Source organism: Dipodomys ordii, unplaced genomic scaffold, assembly GCF_000151885.1.
Source record: "Dipodomys ordii isolate 6190 unplaced genomic scaffold, Dord_2.0 Scaffold60, whole genome shotgun sequence".
In the NCBI taxonomy this organism is placed as follows: domain Eukaryota; kingdom Metazoa; phylum Chordata; class Mammalia; order Rodentia; family Heteromyidae; genus Dipodomys; species Dipodomys ordii.
In genome coordinates this window covers 7,189,857-7,214,892 of record NW_012267276.1, presented here as the reverse complement: position 1 = coordinate 7,214,892, position 25,036 = coordinate 7,189,857, and the positions used below count along the sequence as shown (strand labels likewise).

The following is a 25,036-nucleotide window of genomic DNA, read 5'->3' as shown; positions in this document are numbered from 1 at the left end:
TAAGTGCTCATCCCCTGACTCCTGGGGTTCAGAGTCACCGACAGGTTGTGTGCGATGATTTCTCTGAGAAGCTCTGTAAAACGTCTACTCTCATGAAATGGAAGACCCATATAAGAACTTGGATTTATTCATTTGCTTGTTTGTTTATTATTTAGTAGTACTAGGATTTGAACTCAGAGTTTTGTGTTTGCTAGGATATTATTACTCTACTACTTGAGCCAGGCCTCAAGCTCTTTTGGTTCTGGTCATTTAATTTATTTTTGTGCCAGCCCTGGTGCTTGAGCTTGAGGCATGGGTGCTGTCCCTTAGCTCTTTTGCTCAAGGCTAGAGCTCTACCACTGGAGCCACAGCTCCACTTCTGGAATTGGACTTTTTCTACCTGGGCTGGCTTGCAGCCATGATCCTCAGATCTCAGCCTCCTGTGTAGCTAGGATTACAAGTGTGAGTCACCAGCACCTGGCAACCAAAAAATTCAATTGTGAAAGTTTTATGTGATGGCACAAGCCTGTAATCCTTATCTGTCTACTTGGGAGACAGAGTTCGGGAGGTAACAATTTGAGGACAGCTTTGTGGGGGGGGGTTCACTGGACTCCAATGGCTGAGTAAGGTGGTGCACATCTATTGTCCCAGCTGCACAGAGTGCACAAGGGTTAGGTGCTGAGGTTCACATGGTCATGCCAATGATTCAGTGAAGCACAAACAGGAGGGTCACAGTATGGGTTGGACATTAAGCACTAGACCCTGAGTTCAAACTCCACTACACCAAAAAAATAATGTCAGAAACCATATAATATTTTTAGCACAATGTTTAGATGAACAGAATACTTTGTTGTTTGTTTTGGGTGGTTCTTGACTTTGTAGTCAGGTCACATGCCTCCATCCTAGCTGTTTGCTGGCTGTTGTGCAGATTGAGTCTGGCAAATTTTTCTGCTTGAGCCAACCTCAGATTTTGATCCACCAGATTTCAGCCTTTTGAATATCTAGGGTTATGGGTATGAACCACCAGTGCCTTGATGAACTAAATATCTTAAAAACACCTTTCCTAATCATGTAAAATATTTAGCTACTGTGTAAAAAATAGCTACTTTCTGTCAAATTAAGTTACGTGGAGTTATAGCTATTAAAGTAATTAAGATATCTTTTTCTAGATAAAGAGTTAGGGAGAACTGTATCTAGATAGATACAGATATAGTTACCTATCTATAGAGATATAAACTTCTATAGATATATTGATACAGATATAGATGTATCTGTTTAGATAGCTTAATTACCTTTTAATGGATGTGATTCCATAATACTTCCTTTATGAAGATTTATCCTTAAGACCATTTAAATGAATTTGGTAGCATCTACTCTTCACACTGCCTAAGTGTTTCACATTATTATGAGTTATTATCAAGATATTTAGATAACTATACCTGTATCTATGTCTATACTTATTATCTATTTATATCTATATATTTACCTAAATAAGCAGGTAGAATAATAAATATCTGGATAGAATAGTAAATATCTATGTAGATAGGTGTGTAGGTAGACAGATAAATAGGTAGACACATTTTTAATACTTCTAAAAGAAATTTGCAGAATACAAAAAGTATCTTAGTTTTATTAACTTATGTGGAAAATATGTATTCTCTCTTAAAACAGGAGTCTACAATGACTATCTTGATGAAAATAATGAGAACAGTTAGTCTGAGGGGCCTACTTTCTCTCTGTGGGGGTGACACTAGTGTTGAATTAACATAAAAACTTCACCTCTCTAAGAAACAACTTTGGTGTAAAATCCAACACAAGACTTATGTGAAATTATCTGGCCTCGTTCTCACATTGCTACCATCCTTTAAACCTAATTTCTCTGCCTTCTAAATTAAGAACCTGTTTATTTTCATGGTCTCCCCTTAGAATAGCAGGGTATTCTAAAATTCCATAGCTCAGTGTTTTCCCCAGCAAAGGTTACCAATTACATTTATAATGGAAAATGTTTGCCTGGGACCCGATGACGTACAGAAATGGGCTTACTTAGCACTGTCATGAGGCCTGACTCACGCTTATAATTTCAGAGCAGAACAATTGTGGTTACAGAATACAACCACAGAAACACAACTAAGTGAAAAAATAAAAATAAAAAATCTTAAGCAATGTTTACAGCAAAGTAATTGTGATACAATGTATTCTAGTTGGGTATGTAAAACATGTATATCACATATATGAATTATTTGTGCAATTATTTTTTAATTTTACTTTTTGAACTTCAAAAGTTTGTACAAGGGATTACATTTTAAGGTGGTCATTTAAGTGTTCAGGGCTTTTGGATCAGTCTTCTCTTCTATCTCTTCTATCTTCTCTTCTATCATTCTACCCCCAACTTGTGTCTTCTTTACACCCCGAGACTCATTTCACATTTCCAACTTCATTTTTGGAAAGTGGAAACAAAAACTATAGTCATTAAAAGCTTCATATTGATCAACATTTACTAGATAAGACCTGTAGCATATGACTCTTTCTTGGAATTGGAAAACTAGAGATTATATTAAAAAAAATCAAATGAGCTGGTACTGGTGGCTCATGCCTGTAATCCTAGCTACTCAAGAGACTGAGATCTGATGATCATGGTTCAAAGTCTGTGAATCTCCAATAAACTACCAAAAAAGCCAATTAGAGCTGTAGCTCAACGTGGTAAAGTGCTAGAGCCTCAGCAAATGAAGCTTAGGGATATCATCTAGGCAAGCCAAGGGCCAGCAATAAACCCAAAAAATAACAAAACAATACAAAACAAAAAAACTCAATGCAGGTTTTTATTTTATATGTATTTTATCCATATACTTAAATATATAAATATATGTACATTGTGTGTGTGTATATATAAATAAATTTCTGAACCTTTATTTATATATCACTGATAATACAATATATTTTAAGTTATCTAAAGTAAAGAAAACCAAAAAGGACTCATAACCTAAATTTTGTCTAACAAGCGATCAAACATTGTCTTTACTTTGAAACATGAATACACAGGCATAGGACCTGCATGGGTTGGTGCCATAGTTTCATGATCTTCAAGCAAGTTATTATTGTCTTAAGTTATTGTTGTTTCTCCACCTTTGCTCAGAAAGTGTACTCATTTCTTCATTATGGATTACTTCCCATAAAGTGGAAATGCCACATCTCAGTTTGCTGCTTGCTTTACACTCTGGATTCCAGAACAAACAAGACATGGATTGATTTGATTTGATGCACCATGAGAGCTGGGTGTAAAGTGGGTCACACTTGTAATTCTAGAGTCTCAGGAGGCTGAGTGCTGAGGATCCAGATTCAAAGCTGCCCAGGGAGAAATGTTTGTGAGACTCTTATCTCTAATTTATCAGCAACTAGTTAGCAGTTGAGGGGTGACTCAAGTCATAGAGAGCCAGCCTAGAACAAAAATTACCAACCAGGAATGTAAGGGAATTTAAGCCCTGGGTAATGCGTGTGTGTGCTTGAGCACACACACACACACACACACACACACACACACACACACACAAAATGAAGTATGAGAAAAGTCTTTGCGTACTGGAAAATATAATATCTAAGTGTAATTTCAGCAAAAAGCAAAATATGGATAGCTCACAATGAGCAAATTAGCATTTCGATGTATGTTTCATGTGCTTCCTTTTTATTTATTCTGTTTCCAACAGGGTTTAGATAAATGACAGTCCTTTAGGGGGAGGAAGATAGAATTTCACAAGCTAAATATGTCTTCTTACTTTTGTGAAAGCCAACTCAATGAAATCTATCCAGTGAAAAAAATTAAAAGTCTCACCTCTCAATCTATATAACATAAAAGATGCCAGGACACCAACAAAGACAACAAATTAGTGAAACTATTTGAGTATATTCACTATGTCATTTTCAGGAAGTTAGAATTTTCCCAAGATGTTGAATTATGTTGTTTTCTAAATATGAAGCATATCTTTCAAACAGAACACCCAAATAAGATTTTTGATATTATTATTTTGATTCTTCATGTCAAATAAAATGTTCTTATGTTTCCTTTCACTCAGACTAGAGTATTACATAGAGTTACATTGTGAGCCAGGGGCCAGTGGCTCATGCCTCTAATCCTAAATCTGAGGATCGTGGTTCAAAGCCAGCCAGGGCAGCAAAGTCTATGAGACTTTTCAATAAACCAACATAAAACCAAAAGTGGCACTGTGGCTCAAGTGGCAGTGCACTAGCCTTGAGCTGAAGAGCTCAGAGAGAACTCCCAGGCCCAGAGTTCAAGCCCCATGACTGAAAAAACAACAACAACAACAACATACACACACAGAAAAACATTGTGATCATATTAATTTATGTATAACTTTTTTGAAAAAAAACAAACAAATGTAATGTATTTTAGGGAAAATGTGTGAATCATCAGTCAATTACTGTGAATGCAACCCATGCTTCAATGGTGGCTCTTGCCAAAGTGGCATGGATACATACTACTGCCATTGTCCATTTGGTGAGTACAATTTGTTTTTAATACGTAAATATATATATGTATATATTTTAAGTTTGTAATTGTTATTATAAAGGTGATATACAAAGGAGTTATAGTTACAGATGTCAGGTAAACAATACATTTCTTTTTGGACGGTGTTATCCCTTCCCTCACTCTCTCCCAGTTAGAATTTGCTTTTTAATGGAACAGGGAAAATTGTTCAGATTGGTTTGAGGAGGGAGGGATGGGGGAAGGGTGGTGAGGGATAGTGGTGGAGGGGATAAGTCTGATTAAGATACATTATATATATAGATGAACATGTCAAAATTACAAAAAAACTCGTACAAATAATTGATGCTAAAATGGGGGGAGGAATAAAATAAATATCAATCTAGCTGTCTCCTGGTAGCTCATATCTGTAACCCCAGTTACTAAGGAGTCTGAAATCTGAGGATTAAGGTTCAAAGCCAGACCAGGCAGACCAATCTGTGAGACTCTCATTTCCAATGAATGAGCAGAATGCTGGAAGTGGAGAAGTGTTTCAAGTGGTAGAGCACCAGCCTTGAGAGAATTAGTCAAAAGAGAGGGTGAGGCCTTAAGTTCAAGCTCCAGTATTGGCATAAATAAAAAAAATATTTTGGCACACAGGCCAACAGTTTTGTTTCCTTATGGTCATCAGTAATTAAGAAGATACTGTTTTACACAGTGATTATAAAAATATAAAATTATATTTTGTCTGTTGTGGGGCTTGAACTCTGGGCCTGGGTATTGTCCCTGTGCTCTTCAGCTCAAAGTGAGCACTCTACCTCTTGAGCCACAGCACCACTTCCAGTTTTCTAGTGGTTTATTGGAGATCAGAGTCTCATGGACTTTTCTGCCTGGGCTGGCTTTGAACCATGATCCTCAGATCTCAGCCTCCTGAGTAGCTAGGATTACAGGCGTGAGCCACCAGTGCCCATGTAATAATATAAAATCTTAAATATTCAGCACTTTAAAAATACTATTGGATATCCTGCTTCAGTTATTTCTAGAAAACAGATCCATTCAAGAAAACTGAGTCTCATTTGTCTCTGGGAACATTGTTTTTTCCAAAGATTTACAGATATTTGTTTTTAGTCTACAACTTATTCATGAAATACCCCTCTGAGACTATTTGACATCATTGTCTATTTTTAATCTCTAGAAACAGTTAACATAGTTCTTTGCTTTTTCTTCCATTAATTAAACTACATGTATTAGAAGGGTTTAGTCATTTGACATTCATTTTCATGAAAGGCTCTTATTAGATAATTTGTGTAACTAAGAAAGATTTGTATTTAGAGTTAGGCACTGGTTGCTCATGCCTGTAATCTTAGCTACTCAGGAGGCTGAGATCTGAGGACCAAGGTTCTAAGCCAGCTAGGGCAAAAAAGTCTATGAGAGTCTTAGGTCCAATTAAGGAGCCCAGATCTGGAAGGACAGCTGTGGTTCATGTGGTAGAGCACTAGCCTTGAGCAAAATAGCCATGTGAGAGCTCAAACTCCTGAGTTAAAGCACACAGACACAAACACAGACACACATACACACACATACACACACACACACACATGTTTAGACTAGTGTGCTCTCTCAAAGAGACAGTTAGTCACCTTAGTGGAATGAAATAAAGGATTATTTTTCCAGGTCCCCAAATCTTACTCAACGCTGTGACTTCAAGGACAGCTTTGGTTTCAACAACACCATGATTACACACATTTGTGTTGATTCCATTGACTTAAAACTATTCACTTCACCACACACAGCCGTCTGGAATCATCTCCAGATGACCCACATTTTTCTCTGTTGTACATTTTACCATGGTAATAAGACCTGAGCAGCGAAGCTCATTTATTTTGGTTAAAAATATAACTTCATTTTGTAGTAACCAATAAAACGTAGTCATTCATTAAAAAACAAAAATTTATGACTCTTATCCGGTTATTTTTAAGTATAACATTAAAATGGTATTATAGAGAAACAATATAAAGGTAATTGTGAACCAAGTTCATGTTACAATGATAGTGAGGTCCAGAAATTGATTTACCCAAAGTCAAAATAATGAAATTATAATTCAAGTCTGTCAAAATAACATAGTGACTAGATCTTAATGTTAGCAACCAAAAATAATAGCTACAGAACCCTCCATTACACATTTATTTTCTCATCTTAAATGTTTATAACGCCGAGTGGATGGTTTACCCCCGTAATCCCATCTACTCAGGAGATGGAGAATAGAAAGACTAGCATGGAGGGACTGGGAAGGTAGCTCAGTGGTAGAGCACATGCCTTGCATGCATAAGGCCTTGATTTGATTCCTCAGCACCACATAAGCAAAAAGAAAAAAGCCAGAAGTGGCGCTGTGGCTCAAGTGGTAGAGCGCTAGCTTTGAGCTGAAGAGCTGAGGAACAGAGCCCAGGCCCAGAGTTCAGGCCCCACGACCAGACCCCCCACCCCAAAGAAAAAGGCTAGCATGGAAAAATGTTAGTGAGACCCCTTCTCAACCAGCAAGCTGGGCAAGGTGGCATGTGTCTATAATCACAGCTACTTGGCAGCTTTAGGTAGAAGGATTGAAGTTAGAAGTCAGCCCAAGCAAATAGCACACTACCCTATCTGAAAAAAAGAAATGAATTAAAACGTGATAGATAGGGCCTGGCTCAAGAAGGAGACTAGTTCCTAGCAAACCTAAGTTCAAACCCCCGTACTGGCAAACACAAATGCTTATTTGGTAGTAAAATATACACCAAAAGGAAATCAGGTGCCACTTACTTCTTCTGATGCCTCTTCATTTTAATGTTCTGATTTTTTATGTTTTAATGTTCTGCTTTCTCATATGGCCACAAAAAAGCTTCATGGTTGCACTTTGGGAATGGTGGAAAAAGTAATTTGAGCGGAATGGGGAAGGATGACTGTCAGATGACTGACAGAGGTGTTTACAGTTTGAGAAATCCTTTTACAAAGCAAAATTAATTAATGGGAAACTGAGAGAGGGTACTACTGCAAGATTGCTACCAAATACTCCCATTTCTCCACACTGCCAATCACCCCACTTTTCCCCATTGCCAGACATCCCACCTCCCTCATGGCCAGTCACCCCAGGGACACAGAAACCACAACTATAAATTAAAGTGGGCACAGGCGGCCCATGTCCACTTTAATTTCTCCCTTCTACCTGCAAAGGCACACTCACTACTGCACTACTGGAAATCAGACATGGTCAGCTGACAAGCTAGGGAAGAAAACAAACACCTGAAATACCAATTTTTAATTTGAGACTGCAAAGAGGGCGTTAAAGGAACAAGCATTCTCCTTCTCAAACTCAATGTGGGTGAACCACATAAATAATAACAGTTGATGGAATGCCTCAAAATAGCTGTGGGTCATTACACATGCATCCCATAAAACTGTACTTTAACTGTTGTTTTTAATTTGGGAAAAATTTGCTCTGTTTACCTTTCCATCAGTAAAAAAAAATATGCTCTTTGGATCTGAAAAGTATTTTTAGTGGCTTAGATTTTTTAAAAAAAGGTTTAGAAAAAACAATGTGCTTCACACTTTATAAGAGTTGATTCTATGTAATCGTCAGTTCTTAGAATTGCATTGCTCAATACATATTATACATAAGCACAAATGCTATATATGTATATTCACATTGTGTACTTTATATAAAATTACTTCCATAAGAGATACTTATGTTTGTGAATATATGGCATTTGTTATGTATATGCACATAACAGTGTACATTAGTGTGCATATATTATACATAATTATTATACATTTATAAATTACTCTAATATAGAAAATTGTGGGTGCATGTCCTTCTTAGGGTAAACTTATAATTTCCTTTGACCTTCATTCTAGATTTATTTCATAGCATCCTACTTAGAAGAACAATTTAAGATGTTATTAATATATTTAAAGGCAAGAAACAACTTTTGTATAGAAACAATAAAAACCCTTAATATTTTTAAAGGCAAGAACTATATATTCTATAAATTTTATAAATATTTTATATTTAAAATATGTATCAGTTTGACTAGCAATGTAAAGCATCTGCAGTATCTATCTAACTATGTATATATTGTTTTTAAACTATTTTTATAAACAGTTGCAGCTCACTCAAGCAGAAGAGACCTAAAAAAACACAGGATTTTCTCTGATAATCTATTTCAGTCATCCACTTTATTGTTGCTTTTTATTTAACTTCACTTACTGTTCCTGAATGAAGAAATAGCATGTATATAATATAATATGTAATTTAAATAAATATGTATAATTTGTTGAGGTTTTATAAATATATATGAAATGTAAATATTGTGTGATAATATGAAATTATGATTTAAAAACATATCTGTACTATATTATATAGATTTCTTCGAACTGAAATTAAAGTTTAAAATAAAGTTTTAGATAAGTAGATACAGATATAGATAAATTGATGGATATGAATTACTTATTTGTAATGAATATAAATATTATCTCATCCTGGATAGAAAATTATAAAATAAATGACACCAGCTTTTCTAGCAGCATGTAGGCTACTTGAAAGAATGTTTTGATATAAAATGTTACTAGACTACACCAGAATATTAGACTTCAATTTTTTTTCTGTTTTCCCCATGGAAAACAGACAAACTTTGAATACTTTGTTATATAGTAGTAATGATTTTTTGAGCTTAATAATCTTTTGATTTTTTAAAATTAATGCATTTATCAAAAAATTAAGCCAAAATGAAAATGAACAATTCTTCTCTTCACATGAGTTAATTTTCCAATCATTTTCTGTATGCAATCTCCTAATATTTGTTGGAAAAGGACTTTTGGCAAAGCATTGTAATTTTTCATGTCACATAAAAGATCAGCATAAGCAAATATAAAGGCTTTCATATACACAAACAACAAACAAACGAAGTTATTTAATAGTATCCTGTTTCAAGTGATCTCCAAAGAGGGCATAAAATAAGAGATGGAATTTAAGACACTTAATGATTGTTTCCCTGATTCTGTGACCCTTAAAAATACTATTTGTATGGGGACTAAATTTATTTAACATCTTCAGTTGTAGTAAAATTGTTTTTAAGCACTATGCACTATAAAGAAAGTCTCTTGGATACTACAATATATTCCAGCCTTACAACCACAAACAAACTCATTTTGAAAATGTTTTTGCAAGGACAAAGTCACTTCAAACATGTTCTATTACACAAAATTCTCACTTAAAAAAATGGAACAGAATTAAAATTATTTCCAATTACATGAAAGTTTATCTTCTCTGGCTTAGGCTTCAAAGAGTATCAATTTGATCTATATCATTTTAGTTCACTATTGTAAAATGCAAACATTTTAGTCAAAATAATTTAATAAAACATGTCTGGAATTTAATCTGTCGGATGTGTCAATTTCCTATATGCAGGTGTCTTTGGCAAACACTGTGAGCTGAACAGCTATGGCTTTGAGGAGTTGTCATACATGGAATTTCCAAGCTTGGATCCCAATAACAACTATATTTATGTCAAATTTGCAACCATCAAAAGTCATGCATTATTGCTGTACAACTATGACAACCAGACTGGTGAGAGGGCTGAGTTTTTGGCCCTTGAAATTGCTGAGGAAAGACTACGGTTCTCTTATAACTTAGGCAGTGGTACATACAAGCTCACCACCATGAAGAAAGTGTCAGATGGACATTTTCACACTGTGATTGCCCGGAGAGCAGGAATGGTAAGATTTCACCTTACAATAATAATCTTATTGTCATATATCTGCTAAATTCATCCCTTAAATAAAGTATAAAAGAACCTATTAGTTGAGTGAAATTATATTTGCACTTGACCAATTGAATTATAAACTTCAAATAATGGCTTGCAAGTAACATTTTTCTTTTGCTCACATGTCCCAAATAAATAAAAAGTAATGGGGACTGGTGGACCACTACTGTATTCTTAGCTACTCATGAGGCTGAGATCTAGAGGATCATGGTTTAAAGCCAGCCCAGACGGAAAAAAAATATCCAGAGAAGGCCCCTATGGGATTTTGAGTCCATTTTTAAATTTTCATTTTAATTTTTTTCTACAATTCAAAACAAATGTTTGGTTAGGAACTGGCAAAATCATTACTCTCAAAACTTTTAGTCATGTACAGGACAGAAATTTCTCAATTAACATTGAAACTGGTAGAAAAATTTGACAGGAACATTTGATCCTGAAGACTGAATGACACAAGTAACTATTTGAAAAAATCATGAATTCAATGATTTAGTTGCATCTCAAAATGTTTTTTTAAAAAAAAAAAATAGCCGGGGGCCAGTGTTCTACAGTTCTGTAATCCTAATTACTCAACACATCAAGATCTGAAGCTCAGAGTTCCAGGGTAGCCCAGACAGAAAAGTTTACAACATTCCATCTCCAGCAAAAAAAAGGTAGACTGGCGGTGTGGCTCAAGTGGTAGACTACCAAGTAAGAGTGAGAGTTGAGAGAGAGTGGGAGGCCCTGAGTTCAAGCCCAGGTAGATAGAAATAGAAATGAATTCTGGGCAGAGCTGGCCAGAGAGGTTCCCAGGGTCAGAGTTCACCAGGGACCCACTGATAACAATCTCATTCTCTTTCCACAGGCAGCCTCCCTAACTGTAGACTCCTGCTCTGAGAACCAGGAACCAGGGTACTGCACCGTCAGCAATGTGGCTGTCTCAGATGACTGGTGAGTGAAATTATTCTTTAGAACTTTATCTTACTTGAAATTTTAAACCACATGCCTTTTAAGTAATCATATTATTCTAAATATTACATAAATAGGTAAGATAATTCAGTCTCCTCAAAGGGATTTTCTTGTTGTCAATGAAAATAATTACTACTATAATTCTGTGTCACTTTTGTGTATTTTAAAAAAAAGACACTATAGGACAGTGACAAGAAGAGTAAAATGAAATAAAACAAAGAAGTTAAATGTTGGTATGGCATAGCCACAAAACACCCAAGCCCTGAGAACAGTGTGGGTTGGGATGATAAGTCTTTTAAACACATTATCTAAAAGACTGTGGACAATTAACATACTTTTCCTTAAATTTAAAGGCACCAGAAGCTTATAATATAGCATTAGCTTTTCAAAAACAAGAGTGAGAGCAAAACTCTCGTGGTGCATGCCTGTAATCCCAGCTACTCAAGCAGGCTATGATCTTAGGATGAAGGTTCAAAACCAGTCCAGGTATGAAAGTCTGTGAGATGCTTATCTCCAATTAGCCACCCAAAAAGCTGGAAGTGGAGGTGTGGCTCAAGTGGTAGAGTCCCAGCACAGAGCAAAAAGGTCAAATGGGACCCAGAAGCCCTAAGTTCATGTCCCAGTACTAACACACACACACACATACACACACACACACATGCACACAGACACATGTGCATATACCTATGCACACACACACACACACACACACTGTTAAGTAAGGTGGAGGTGACAGCAAACACAGACCTCTTTGTGCTATGTCTGGGGTGCACACATGTACCTTTTCCAGACAACACACTACTAGCCAATTATTGTTAATTCAACATGGTGACACATGTCAAACCTGCCATTGGCTTTTTGGTGGTTAATAGGTGATGAGTCCCATGACCTTTTCTGTCCAGGCTGGCTTTGAACTGCAATCCTCAGATTTCAGCATTCTGAGTTGCTAATTCCAGCCATGAGCCACCAACACCCAGCACAGGTGTTCTTTGGAAATGAGTTGTTTAACTGGAATCTACTTGGTTGTCACAAGCAGCTCTTCTCTCCTTTCTCACTCAGGACCCTGGATGTGCAGCCGAACCGCGTGACCGTGGGTGGCCTCCGATCCCTGGAGCCCATCCTGCAGAGGCCCGGGCATGTGGAAAGCCATGATTTTGTGGGTTGCATCATGGAGTTTGCAGTCAATGGGAGGCCTCTGGAGCCCAGCCAGGCCTTGGCAGTCCACGGCCTCCTAGACCAGTAAGGAGATTTTATGTCCTATATTTTAAAGGAAAAATGTAAAAGTGCGTGTAATTGAGCATCAAAAAAGATGAAGTTTCTCACACCTGTAATCCTAACTACTCAGGAGGCTGTGATCTGAGGACTGCAGTTCAAAGCTTTCCTGGATAGGAAAGACTCTGATATCCAATTAACCACCAAAAAGCCAGAAGTGGAACTATGGCTCAAGTGCTAGCCTTAAACACAAAGTTCAAGGACAGCACCACATCCTTAGCTCAAACCCAGAGCTAGCACAAAAACAATAATAACAAATGTTATATCAGTTAGTATTATCCCCACCTTTGGTCCTCAGCTCCACCGAGACCTGAGCTCCTCCCTGACCTAGAGTTTCTGCCATACAGATGGCCATTCCCTCTGGGCGTAGGCACACACTTAACTCACTTCCGCCCTCACTTCCTTCCACCTAGATCTGCCCACCGCTAGGATAGTGGCCTAAGCCATGTGTTCCCTCTCTCGGAGAGATATGGCCCCTCTAATAAACCTTACAATAATCTTTCACCTGTGCTGCAATCCGCATGGTCCCCTGCGATAGTTGTGAAGGATTCCTACAGCATCTAAATCCTAAAACATATTTTTTTAATGTTTTAAGTTTTAAATATTTATTGGTAGTTGGGGTTTAATTTGGCACAAAATGAAATATTAGTTGGAAAAATTAATATTTGGACTGTATGGAAGTATACAAGCATGCACATATTTTCTTTCTTTCTTTTATTTTGCTCATTCATGGGGCCTGAACTCTGGGCCTGGGTGCTGTCCCTCAGCTCTTCATGTCAAGGCTAGAGCCCTACCACTAGAGCCACAGTGCCACTTCCGGCTTTTTTCTGCTTATTTGGTGCTAAGGAATTGAACCCAGGGCCTCATGCATGCAAGGCAAGCACTCCACCACTAAGCCACTTTCCCAGCCCCCATGCACACATTTTCTTTACCTCACCTTGCACAGTAGTTGTGGAGGCTGAATGTGGTCAGCAGGTAGGTCAGAGGGTGAAGATGGCTGTCACATTGTGATACCTCAATGTCAGCTGTTACATGTACTTAAGACTCAGATTGACTAGGCACTAGTGGCTCACATATATAATCCTACATATTTAGAAGTGATATAATTTGGTGTTTACCTTTATTTTCTATAAACTGATAGTTTTATGTTACAAAAAAGAATAAAATGTCATTACTATCATTAGTCCAGGAGTAAAGAAAAATACAAAATGGAGGTTGTTAGGCATTGTTAACACTGTGGCATACTTCCTTCTATATTATTCCACTTTTAATTTCAATTTTTTTCTTCTTAAAAGTATAGCACCAGTGGTTAATGATTCTAATTCTAGTGACTCAGGAGGCTGAGATCACAGTTTGAAGGCAGCCTGGGAAGGGAAGTCTATGAGACTCGTATCTCTAATTAAGCACCAAAAAAAGCCAGAAATGGAGCCTGTGGCTCAAGTGGTAGAGTGCTAGCCTTGAACAAAAAAGTTAAGGGACAGTACCCAGGCCCTGAGTGCTGTATATAATATGCACACATACTTACACACACATACATATGTATAATATGTGTGTATTTGTGTGTTATATAGTGGCCAGGCACAGGTGGCCTGTAATCCTACCAACTCAGAAGGCTGAGATCTGAGGATCAGTTTAAAGCCAGCTCAGGCAATAAGATTCTTATTATCTTCAATTATGGCGAAAAGCTAAAAGTGTATCTGTGGCTCAAGTAGTAGAGCACTAGCCTAGAGTGGAAAAAAACGAAGCAAAAACATGAGGTCTTGAGTTCACTGTCGCCTGATAGGAAAAGAAACTTATTCCATGAATGCATGGATTTTTTTTCTTTATAACTTTTTTTTTTTAATTCAGGGCTCTGGTAACTGTCCCTAAGCTTTTTTGCATAAGGCTTGCATTCTACCACTTTAGCCACAGATCTATTTCTGGCTTTTTTAGTGGCTCATTGGTTAAGTCTCATGGACTTTCCTGTCTGGACTAGCTTTGAACCAGAATCGTCAAATGTCAGCCACATGAGTAGCTAGGATTACAGGCAAGTGCCTGGTATTTGTTGCTTTTACACTTATGCTTGCAACAATAACTTGAACGTGAACAGGCATTCTTCTATTGTGTGAGTAGCTTATGGACATGTGTAATCAAATTAAGCTGTTTAGCCTGGAACCAGTGGCTCAACACCTACAATTCTAGCTACTTAGGAGGCTGAGATCTATGAGGATTGAGGTTCAAAGCCAACCTGGGCAGGGAAGTCTTGTCTCTCCAATTAACTATAAAAAGCTGGAAATGGTGCTGTGACTCAAGTGGTAGAACATTAGCCTTGTGCACAAAAGCTCAGGGACAATTCCCAGGCCCTGAATTCAAACCCCAGGGTAGGTACACACACACACAAAAAAATCTAATCAAACTCTGGATGCTGGATTCTGGTAAGTAAAAGATTTCATTGACCATGTTATGCTGTTTTAGAAAGAACTAATTTAAGCCAGGTACTGATGGCTTACACCTGTAAATCCTAGCTACTTAAGATGCTGAGATGCAGAGAATTGAAATTGAAGCTAACCCAGGAAGAACAGTCCAGAAAACTCCATCTCCAAGGAATCAGCAAAATGCTGAAATGAAGGCTCTGTTTATGCTCAAGTGTTGAGCACCAGTTGTGAGCAAGCAAGTTGAGCCAGTGCAAAGCCAAAACTAGCTAGGACAGAAAGGTCCATAAGACTCCATTTCCAAAAACAAAAAAAACAAAAAATAGGCCTAAAAGCATGGTTCAGGTTGTAGAGTACCATGCATATGAGCTCAAGTCTGAGTTTGAACCTCAGTATTGCCTTTACAAACTATGTATTTAACAGAAATAATTACCTGGTTTGTTATTGCTTTATAAGATTTTTAAAATTAAATCCTCTCTTTAATATGAAGCAAATTATATGTTACAAGATTTCAATGTTGTAAGTTGAACTTAATAACCGAGTCTTGGAAGTTAAGTAGGTTAATTAGTTCATCTTAGTTTTCTCTTCTTTTGATTTTACCTTTTTTCTGGTCCTGGGGCTTGGACTCAAGGCCTGGGCTCTGTCTCTGAGCCTCTCTGTGCTTAAGGCTAGTGTTTTACCACTTGCGCCACAGTGCCACTTGTGGCTTTTTTTTTTTTTTTTTTTTAGTAGTTTATTGAAGGTAAGAGTCTCATGGACTTTCCTGTCCAGGCTGGCTTTCAACTGTGATCTTCAGGTCTCAGCCATGTTGAACTACTGGCACCTGGTATAAGTTCATCTTTTGTGTGTGTGTGTGTGTGTGTGTGTGTGTGCGTGCGCGCACACACACGCGCGCGCACCAGCACTGGTTCTCAAACTCATGGCCTGGGTGCTATCATTGAGCCATTTTTTTGTGTGTGCATAATTCTAATGCTCTACCACCTGGTCCACAGCTCCCCTTCCTACTTTTTGGCAGTTAATTGGAGATAAGAATCCTACAGACCTTTATGCCCAGGCTGGCTTTGAGCTATGGGTCTCAGATCTCAGCCCCTCATTAGGATTATAGGTATAAGCCACTGGTGCCCACCCAGCTCATCTATTTTTTTTATCAACCTCTTCCTCCCTGTTTGTATTTCATGGTTCTTCACTGTGCTTTTATTCCAGATGCCCCAGACTGGAAGGAGCCTGTACACGCACCCCTTGCCAGCATGGTGGCACCTGCGTGGACCACTGGTCCTGGCAGCAGTGTCGCTGCAGAGAGGGCCTGGCTGGGAAATACTGTGAGAAATGTAGGTGTCCAGCCCTGCTCACTGGGAACATATGCATCTGAATACACCACTGCGTCAGTAGAGCCAGGCCCTCATATTAAACATGCCTTCTTTCAACATACAACAGTTGGTCAAATACAGTAACATATTTAATTAGTTTCTTTAAACGAAAAAGAGTGACACCTTTGAAAGAATTATCACTGCATCTGACTCTTTCTGAATATATTATTACTTTGTGTGTTATCTTCAGGAATGCTAAGAATTTTAAAAGAATTTTCAGGTGGTGCTTTATTGTTGCTTATCATCTAGGGATATTCCTCTAGTTATTTCTTTAGTGGATTTACTTAATATGTATTATTTATAATATATATGATATGTTATATATATATTTACCATATATATTTATATATATGGGTATTAGATATATCCACTAGATCATTGAGTACTGAGCTAAAACTAGCACACAACAGCCACAAAATCTATGAAAGGGATGATATCCATTTTAATTTGCAGTGAACTAATTCATTTTGAATAATAACTTAAATTCTTTCATCAGTTCTTGTCTTTTATGCTCTGATTTTCTTATCATAAAGACAGTAATAATATCCAAACCATCATTAGAAAATGAAGTTTGGTGGTTTCCAGCTGTATATTACATTAGCAACCTCTAATGGGCCCTCTTTCATTAAGATTATATACATATATATCCACATATATATAATTTTTTCAAGTAAATTTTTAGTACTTAATTCAGTGGAAGTGTCTGATATCTGTTTGTGTATGTGTCAGTCCTGGGGCTTAATTCTAGGGCCTTGAACTTTGTGCTCAAGGCTGACACTTGAGCCACAGCTCTACTGTGAGCTTTTTGGTTGCTAATTGGAGGTAAGAATCTCCTAAACTTTTCTGCCAGGGCTGGCTTTGAACCTTGATCCTGAGGTCTCAGACTCCTGAGTAGCTAGGATTACAGGCATGAGCCAAGGAATTTTTTTATTAATTTTATTTTATTTTATTTGTGAACATACTGTACAGAGGGGTTACAATTACATGAGCCAAGGAATTTTTAAGTGCATATTTTCAGCACTTGAATATATGCTGAAATTACTATTGTCCTTTGTATTAATTTTTGTCAGCAGAGAAAGTGCTCCAATAGAAGGAAACCTAATAGTGGTGGCTTTTGGGGGGTGAAAGGGGTGTGTATTAGAGGGGGTGAGGTTGAATGGAGTCCAGCATATATAGGCATGGAGCGTGGAGATACAACAATGACATTCCCATTACCACCACCACCCTTGCTTTATAATTGAAAGAAAGTGTTGCCAAAAATGGGTTATATATGAGACTCCTTTTTCTGCTCTTCTCTGTCTTTCAGCTATTACTCCAGACACAGCCTTGTCTTTAGAAGGCAAAGGACGTCTGGATTACCACATGAGCCAGAATGAGAAGAGGGAGCATCTGCTGAGGCAGAGCCTGCGAGGGGCCCCAGTGGAACCTTATGGTGTGAACAGTCTGGAAGTCAAATTCAGGACAAGAAGTGAGAATGGAATTTTAATCCACATCCAAGAAAGCAGCAACTACACAACAGTGAAGGTAGGATGAACGCTTATGGTGACTTCATCATGGGGGTATGGGGGACTGCCCATGGCATCGCTCACCTCTTATAGTGCCTAGACTTTTCTTTGCAAGCTCTTAGAGGGCTCACCAAGGCAGGACTCCAAGCCAGAAGTGGAGGTATGGCTTAAGTGGTAGAGTGCTAGACTTGAGTGAAAAACCAAGCAAGAGCAAGAGACCCTGATTTCAAGACCAATTATGGGGCTTTGTGGGAGTCTATTTTGCTTGATTAAATTTTTAATAGTGGGGCTTTGCCTAGCTTTAAGCAAAGCAAAGGAAAACCATACAGTGCTGACTTGTGGAATTGAAACTCCCCCCAAAATTGTACAGCTATATAAAAAAAGACATGCTGTGGTTTTGAAATAGAAAGCTCATCCTTGCCCCCACTGGAAATTAAACATGAAGAGTAGGTTGTTTGTTATATGATTAGAGTAAATATTCCAGATTAAGATTCTAGAACTTTATTTAGGAGTATATGTTCAAGTCACAAGCTAGGCAAACTATGAAATTACCTATATGTGAACCTCATCTCTCCAAATAATGTTAAAGCATTATCTGTATAAATCTACATGCCAACAATTATATATAAATTTTAGTAAATTATTTATATTTGTGTGTGTCATTAATTGGGCCTGAAATCAGGACTGGGTGCTTTTTTACTCAAACTATACTTTACCACTTGAGCTCTTTCTTTAAAAATATTTTTTATTTAGTTTTAAGTAGTTATACAGAGGGGTTTCACATTCCCCATGTCAGTTTGTGAGTGCAATGCATCTCTGTTGAAGCCCTCCCCTTCCAACTCCTCTCTCATCTCTCCTAACCTCACCCACCCCTCAAGTGACTGGGTTCCATTTTCACATATGCACATTGAATATGATGACTCTATTTGTGCACTTGTCCTCTCTCCATCATTCTCCTGCATGTGGAGCACTTTAATAATCCTCAGTGTTGGACTATATCTTTGCTCCAAAGCAGTTCTGTTGTTTCTCTAAGTTTATTTAGATAAATGAAGATATAGGGTAAATTATATATTCTCAGATCTATGGATTTAAAACTAAATAAATTAATAAACTTATAAACAGCAGCAAAACATCATGATAGTATTTGGAACATTAGGAAGGCTGTGTTAGGTGGAGTGCTGCAAGAGAGAAGATAAACATTAAAAACATTAGTGTGGGAAGTTCTCTTCTTGTCAGTCTGTTTATACATTTGGCATATGGAAAATGCCCTTCTAATAGACATTCATTGATGGAGAGATACATAGGAGAGACACACAGCTGGGTGAAAAACCATTCTTATCAAAAGGGATTGACTTTTCTGATCATTAGTTGCTTATACCTACAATTCTAGATACTCAGGAAGCTGAGATCTGTTGAGCTCAGTTCAAAGCCAGCCTGGGGAGATGAATCCAAGAGAGTCATATCTCTAATTAGCCAGTAAAATGTCAGAAGAGGAATTGTGGTTCAAGTGGTAGAGCACCAGATTTGAGTAAAAAAGCTAAGCAAAACTGTGAAGCCTTGAGTTCAAGCCCTAGTACCAACACAAGAAAAAAGACATTGCTGTTTCTATCATGTATCCTTACTTGCTGCTCACTGTTATAATTATGTTAAATGTTATTTAACTTCAATTCCTCTATCTTTTCTGCTATGTGAATTTGGTATTGATACACACACACACACACACACACACACACACATACACACACACATTCTATCTGGAAAGAGTGCTTTCATAAAACATTACTATATGACCAACGTACGTAAATGCATTCAGCATATTTTGCATGAAGTACCAATGTGCTGATTTGGAGCTCACCCAGATGCCTACATTGCATGGAGAAACAGCATTTGATCTGAGTCACACAGTGAACAGCTCTGTCTTTCCATTTCCTCTATTCAAGGCAGGATGCCACTCACACTAGCGCCAAGACACCAGCTTTATCTGGCAGTGGAATGGTACTGTGCTCCCTGAAACAAATGTTCATCTAGCTCATGAATTATTCCATTTTTTAAATTGGTCTACTCATAGGGAATTGAGCTTGGTGGCTGCTCACAGGAGCAGGGCATCTGTGTCTTCTGGGTTTCTCTAGGGAGGGGAGGTAAACTAACACCTTAGGAAACATGAAAAAGCAAACCCAACCCAAAAAGTCATCTAGCCTTCCATGATCAACAAGTCATTCTTTGCTCTTCAGTTTCATTCCAAGAAATGTTATAGCCTAGCTATTTAGTTGGTTGAGAGCTGAAGATCACTCTCTGAAGCTAGCCTAGGGAGAAAAGCCCAAGAGACTTCTACCTCCAATTAACCAGCAAAATGCTGGAAGTGGAGCTGTAGCTCCAGTGGTAGAGCATCAGCACCGAATGGAAAGGCTAAGGAATAGTGCCCAGGCCCTGAGTTCAAGACATAGCTCCTACACATATACATGTACCAAAAGAAATAACACATCATTTCTTTCTTAAAATTATTATACACATCATTTCTTTCTTAAATTTCCAATGGGTAATAGATGAGAAGGCAAAGAATTTATTTTGGTCTTGATTTTTCCAACTATACTTCTTTTATACTGAGTACTCATTTTGTATTTTGCAAGTGATAATAGCATTTTTGATGGCCATAGGGTATTTGTCAAACTAGACAAAATACATGAAATATTTGATATTGAAGTAGAGTATTCCCAAAAGATGTTATTTATCTAAATAGCTATTCACTCCATTATTAAATCGTGTTCTTATAAAATAATTCTGTGCATCTCAAGAAGCTAAATATAGACAAAAGCTATTGATGGAGAATATGAAGAACAATTGCATTTAATTTCTTGTTCAAAAGTTATTATATAAGCCAGTTTCTGGTGATTGATGATTGTAATCCTAGCAGTTCAAGAGCATGAGAACCTGAGTTCATACCCTAGTCCCAACACACATACACACACAAAGTTATTATTTAAGATTTGCACACTGTGTTATACTTTACAAATAGGACCATACTAATGCTCAAACAATGTATTCAAAGAGTAGCTTCAGTAATGCAAATATAAATGTAAAATGTAAAAAAAGAAAACTACTGAAAGTACTAAATAGTAAGTTACTACCTAAAATTGCAGAAGATACATGCTAACACCGTCTAATACTAGCAGAGATACTTTCTTTATGCAGACTGCTTAGATGAATCAGTCTTTTAAAAATTCAATTCTAAAGCTGGCTGCCAATGGCTCATGACTATAATTCTAGTTACTCAGGAGGCTGGGATCTGAGTATCACAGTTCAAAGCCAGCCTGGGCAAGAAAGCTCAAGAGACTCTTATCTCTAATGAAAAGGCAGAAGTAGAGCTGTGGCTTGAGTGGTAGAGCACTACCACTGAGCAAAAATGCCCATAGACAGCTTGCATGTACACGTGTACACACACACTCACACACAGATTCAGTTCTATAAGTTTGAATATTTAAACATGTATTTCATTTGGTCTTATTTTTAATTAATTTTTTTGACAGATCAAGAATGGGAAAGTACATTTCACTTCTGATGCAGGGATTGCTGGGAAAGTGGAGAGAAATATTCCTGAAGTTTATGTTGCGGATGGACATTGGCATACTTTCTTAATTGGGAAGAATGGAAGTGCCACGGTATTGTCCATTGACAGAATGTATAGCAGAGATATCCTTCACCCCACTCAGGATTTTGGTGGTCTTGATGTGCTCACCATTTCTCTTGGTGGAATTCCACCCAACCAAGCTCACAGAGATGCCCAAACAGGTAATTGCTTGAGTATAGCCATGAAAGAAAGGGAAAAAACATGTTCTCAGTTGGGAATTTTTGTGACCAAGCAGGTAGAATTTGCTTACTTAACAGGAACTCCCAACTCAGGATGATTTGTTGCAATAAAGGGTTTTGCAAAAGTAGCACCAGTGAAGATGGCTTTAAGACCACCTCAAGTGCATTTAGAAAGTTTAGAAACAATAAATGCCGGCCATCATCTCCTTTATTCATTTATATCTATTCTACCAAGGTCATAATTCACCCCTTTTTATGCTTTGCTTGTCTGCTGAGCTAGTGTTTACTCATTCCTGAATTCGTAATTATGCTGTCCATGGGGCATGTGAGAAAAGGGAGACAAATGTTAATCAAACCCTTACACAAATCAATATAGTATTTTAACTTAACAAAAATGATGTGAAGGATGGATGCAAAGTAGTAAGAGAACGTGAAGGAAGTAATGGAAACCTTTGTACACTTAAATGTGAATGATGAAGCCAGGTGCTGGTGATTATGTCTGAAATATTTGCTATTCAGGATGCTGAGAAATCAGATGGCAGTTCAAACCAGCCTGAACAGAAAAGACTCTTATCTTCAGCTAACCAGAAAAGCTTTAAGTGGAGATGTGGCTCAAGTGATAGAGCACTAGCCTTAAACCAGAAAGCTCAGTAACAGTGTCCACCCCCTGAGTTCATGCCCTAGGACCCCACAAAAAAAGTAGACAAAGGAGAGAGCCATGATGTGTTCTAGAAAGTTAAACGAATCACTAGTGTTTTTTTTTCATGCTTGGGTGTTCCACCCACTCTGTTGATATTGCATGACCTTGTAGCTGAATCTGTTGGCCTACTTTTTTTTTTTTTTGGTGGTATTGCTGTTGTTAGTGATTAAAAAATAATTTGGATTGTGTGCCATGTTCCCTTCAAGGGGCTTGATCTCAAAAGCCTTGTGTTCTGACTTGGCTTTTTCCACTCAAGACTGGTGCTCTACTACTTGAGCCACACCTCCAGTTCCAATTTTGGCTGGTTAATTAGAGTTTTCCCTGGGCTGGCTTTGAACAGTTATCCATCTCAGCCCCCTGAATAGCTCAGATTACAGGGTGAGCCACCAGCACCCAGAATTGGATTTAGTTCTAAGTAGCAATTTAAAGTACACAGATTGCAAAAGCAGAGCCAGAACATGATTAAACCGAGCAAGAAAGAGATTGAAGACACTGAAGTCTGTTTGGCTAATTCCTAAGGCTTCAGGTGGTATAAACCAGTCCCTTCTGCACTTTGGGAAACTTTACTCACCCTGCTGACTCAACTCGCTTGGATTTCCCATCTTTTAGCTGGAGGGCGGAATTAACTCTAGTTTCTAAGGATCGGTATGGGCGGCTTCTCAGGATGTGATTGGGCGGCTTCTCATCTCAGGTTACTCTTCCTTGCAGGGCTCAGCGGCTGCATTGCTTGGGTGTTATATGGAGGTGAAAGTCTCCCTTTCAGCGGGAAGCACAGCTTGGCCTCCATCTCGAAAACAGATCCCTCGGTGAAGATCGGCTGTCGCGGGCCCAACATCTGTGCCAGCAACCCCTGCTGGGGCGACCTGCTGTGCCTGAACCAGTGGTATGCATACAAGTGCGTTCCTCCTGGGGACTGCGCCTCCCACCCATGCCAGAACGGGGGCAGCTGCGAGCCTGGCCTCGTCTCGGATTTCACCTGCAGCTGCCCTGAGTCGCACACGGGGCGGACCTGTGAGACCGTGGTGGCCTGCCTGGGCATCCTGTGCCCCCAGGGCAAAGTGTGCAAGGCTGGGAGTCACGGAGGGCACGTGTGCGTGTTGAGCCCCAGCCCGGAGGAGATCTCGCTCCCCCTGTGGGCCGTGCCCGCCATCGTGGGCAGCTGCGCCACCGTCCTCGCCTTCCTGGTCCTCAGCCTCATAGTGTGCAATCAGTGCCGAGGGAAGAAAGGCAAGAGTCCAAAGCAGGACAAGAAGCCGAAGGAGAAGAAGAAGAAGAAAAAGAAGAAGAAAGGCAGCGAGAACGTCGCTTTCGATGACCCAGACAACATCCCTTCCTACGCGGATGACCTGACAGTGAGAAAGCAGCCCGAGGGGAACCCCAAGCCGGACATCATCGAGCGGGAGAACCCCTATCTCATCTACGACGAGACGGGGCTCCCCCACGGTGCGGAGACTGTGCCCAGCGCGCCCCTGGCCTCCCCGGAGCAGGAGATCGAGCACTATGACATCGACAATGCCAGCAGCATCGCGCCCTCGGACGCCGACATCATCCAGCACTACAAGCAGTTCCGCAGCCACACGCCCAAGTTCTCCATCCAGAGGCACAGCCCGCTGGGCTTCGCCCGGCAGTCCCCCATGCCCCTGGGCGCCAGCAGCCTCACCTACCAGCCCTCCTACGGGCCCGGGCTGAGAAGCGGCTCGCTCAGCCACTCGGCTTGTCCCACCCCCAACCCTCTGTCTCGACACAGCCCAGCGCCTTTCTCCAAATCATCTACTTTCTACAGTAACAGCCCAGCCAGGGAGCTCCATCTTCCTCTGAGAGATGGAAACACCTTGGAAATGCACGACACCTGCCAACCTGGCCTTTTCAACTATGCCACGAGGCTGGGGAGGAGGAGCAAGAGTCCGCAGGCCATGGTGGCTCACGGCTCCAGACCCGGGAGTCGCCTCAAGCAGCCGATTGGGCAGATTCCGCTGGACTCCTCCCCGCCGGTGGGACTCTCCATCGAAGAGGTGGAGAGGCTGAACACCCCGCGCCCGCGGAACCCCAGCATCTGCAGTGCCGACCACGGGAGGTCCTCGTCAGAGGAGGACTGCCGACGCCCGCTGTCCAGAACCCGGAACCCGGCCGACGGTATTCCGGCTCCGGAGTCTTCCTCCGACAGCGACTCGCACGAGTCCTTCACCTGCTCAGAGATGGAGTACGACCGCGAGAAGCCGATGGCCTACATGTCCAGGGTGCCCAAGCTCTCCCAGGTCAACGAGTCGGACGCCGATGACGAGGACAACTACGGCGCCAGGCTGAAGCCTCGGCGGTTCCACGGGCGCCGGGCGGAGGGCGGCCCCGCGGGGCCCCAGGCGGCAGCCGCGGGCGACGGCACGCTGAGGCCGGGCCAGCCGGCGGGCGGCTTCAGCTGGGACAGCCTCCTGAGCTGGGGGCCCGGTTTCGGCCACTATGCTGATGTCTTCATCGACTTGGCGTCTCTCCCAGAAAAGGCGGCTGGCAAAGAAGAAGCCGGGGCCGCGAAGCCCGGCCCCGCGGAGGGCGAGGCCGAGCAGCGCGCGTGAGACGCCCGGCCGGGGAGGGGGAAGCCAGAACCCCCGACCCGCGGGGCGATCGCGGACCGAGTGTGTACCCCACTCACAGAGGGCCCTCGGAGGCCCTCGGTGGACCGACGCGTGGAAGAGCAAACCCCAGGCTGCTGAGACAGACTCGAAATGACTCCTAATTTAATCCTGTTCCGTTGTATTTTTTGCCTGCATGCTTGGTGTTTGGTAACCA

General features: G+C 40.0%; 1 protein-coding gene across 1 annotated transcript in view; it reads left to right on the top strand.

Moving 5' to 3' along the window:
* The window catches only part of Fat4 (FAT atypical cadherin 4), a 190,065-nt gene extending 165,243 nt beyond the window's left edge, over window positions 1-24,822 (top strand). The window contains exons 11-19 of the mRNA XM_013022110.1: window positions 4,385-4,489; window positions 9,897-10,204; window positions 11,093-11,178; window positions 12,256-12,435; window positions 16,083-16,207; window positions 17,553-17,770; window positions 21,276-21,537; window positions 21,609-21,611; window positions 22,964-24,822. Of these exons, the coding sequence (XP_012877564.1) occupies window positions 4,385-4,489; window positions 9,897-10,204; window positions 11,093-11,178; window positions 12,256-12,435; window positions 16,083-16,207; window positions 17,553-17,770; window positions 21,276-21,537; window positions 21,609-21,611; window positions 22,964-24,822 (3,146 nt within the window). The remainder of the gene's footprint in view (window positions 1-4,384; window positions 4,490-9,896; window positions 10,205-11,092; window positions 11,179-12,255; window positions 12,436-16,082; window positions 16,208-17,552; window positions 17,771-21,275; window positions 21,538-21,608; window positions 21,612-22,963) is intronic.
* Window positions 24,823-25,036: the final 214 nt, after the last annotated feature.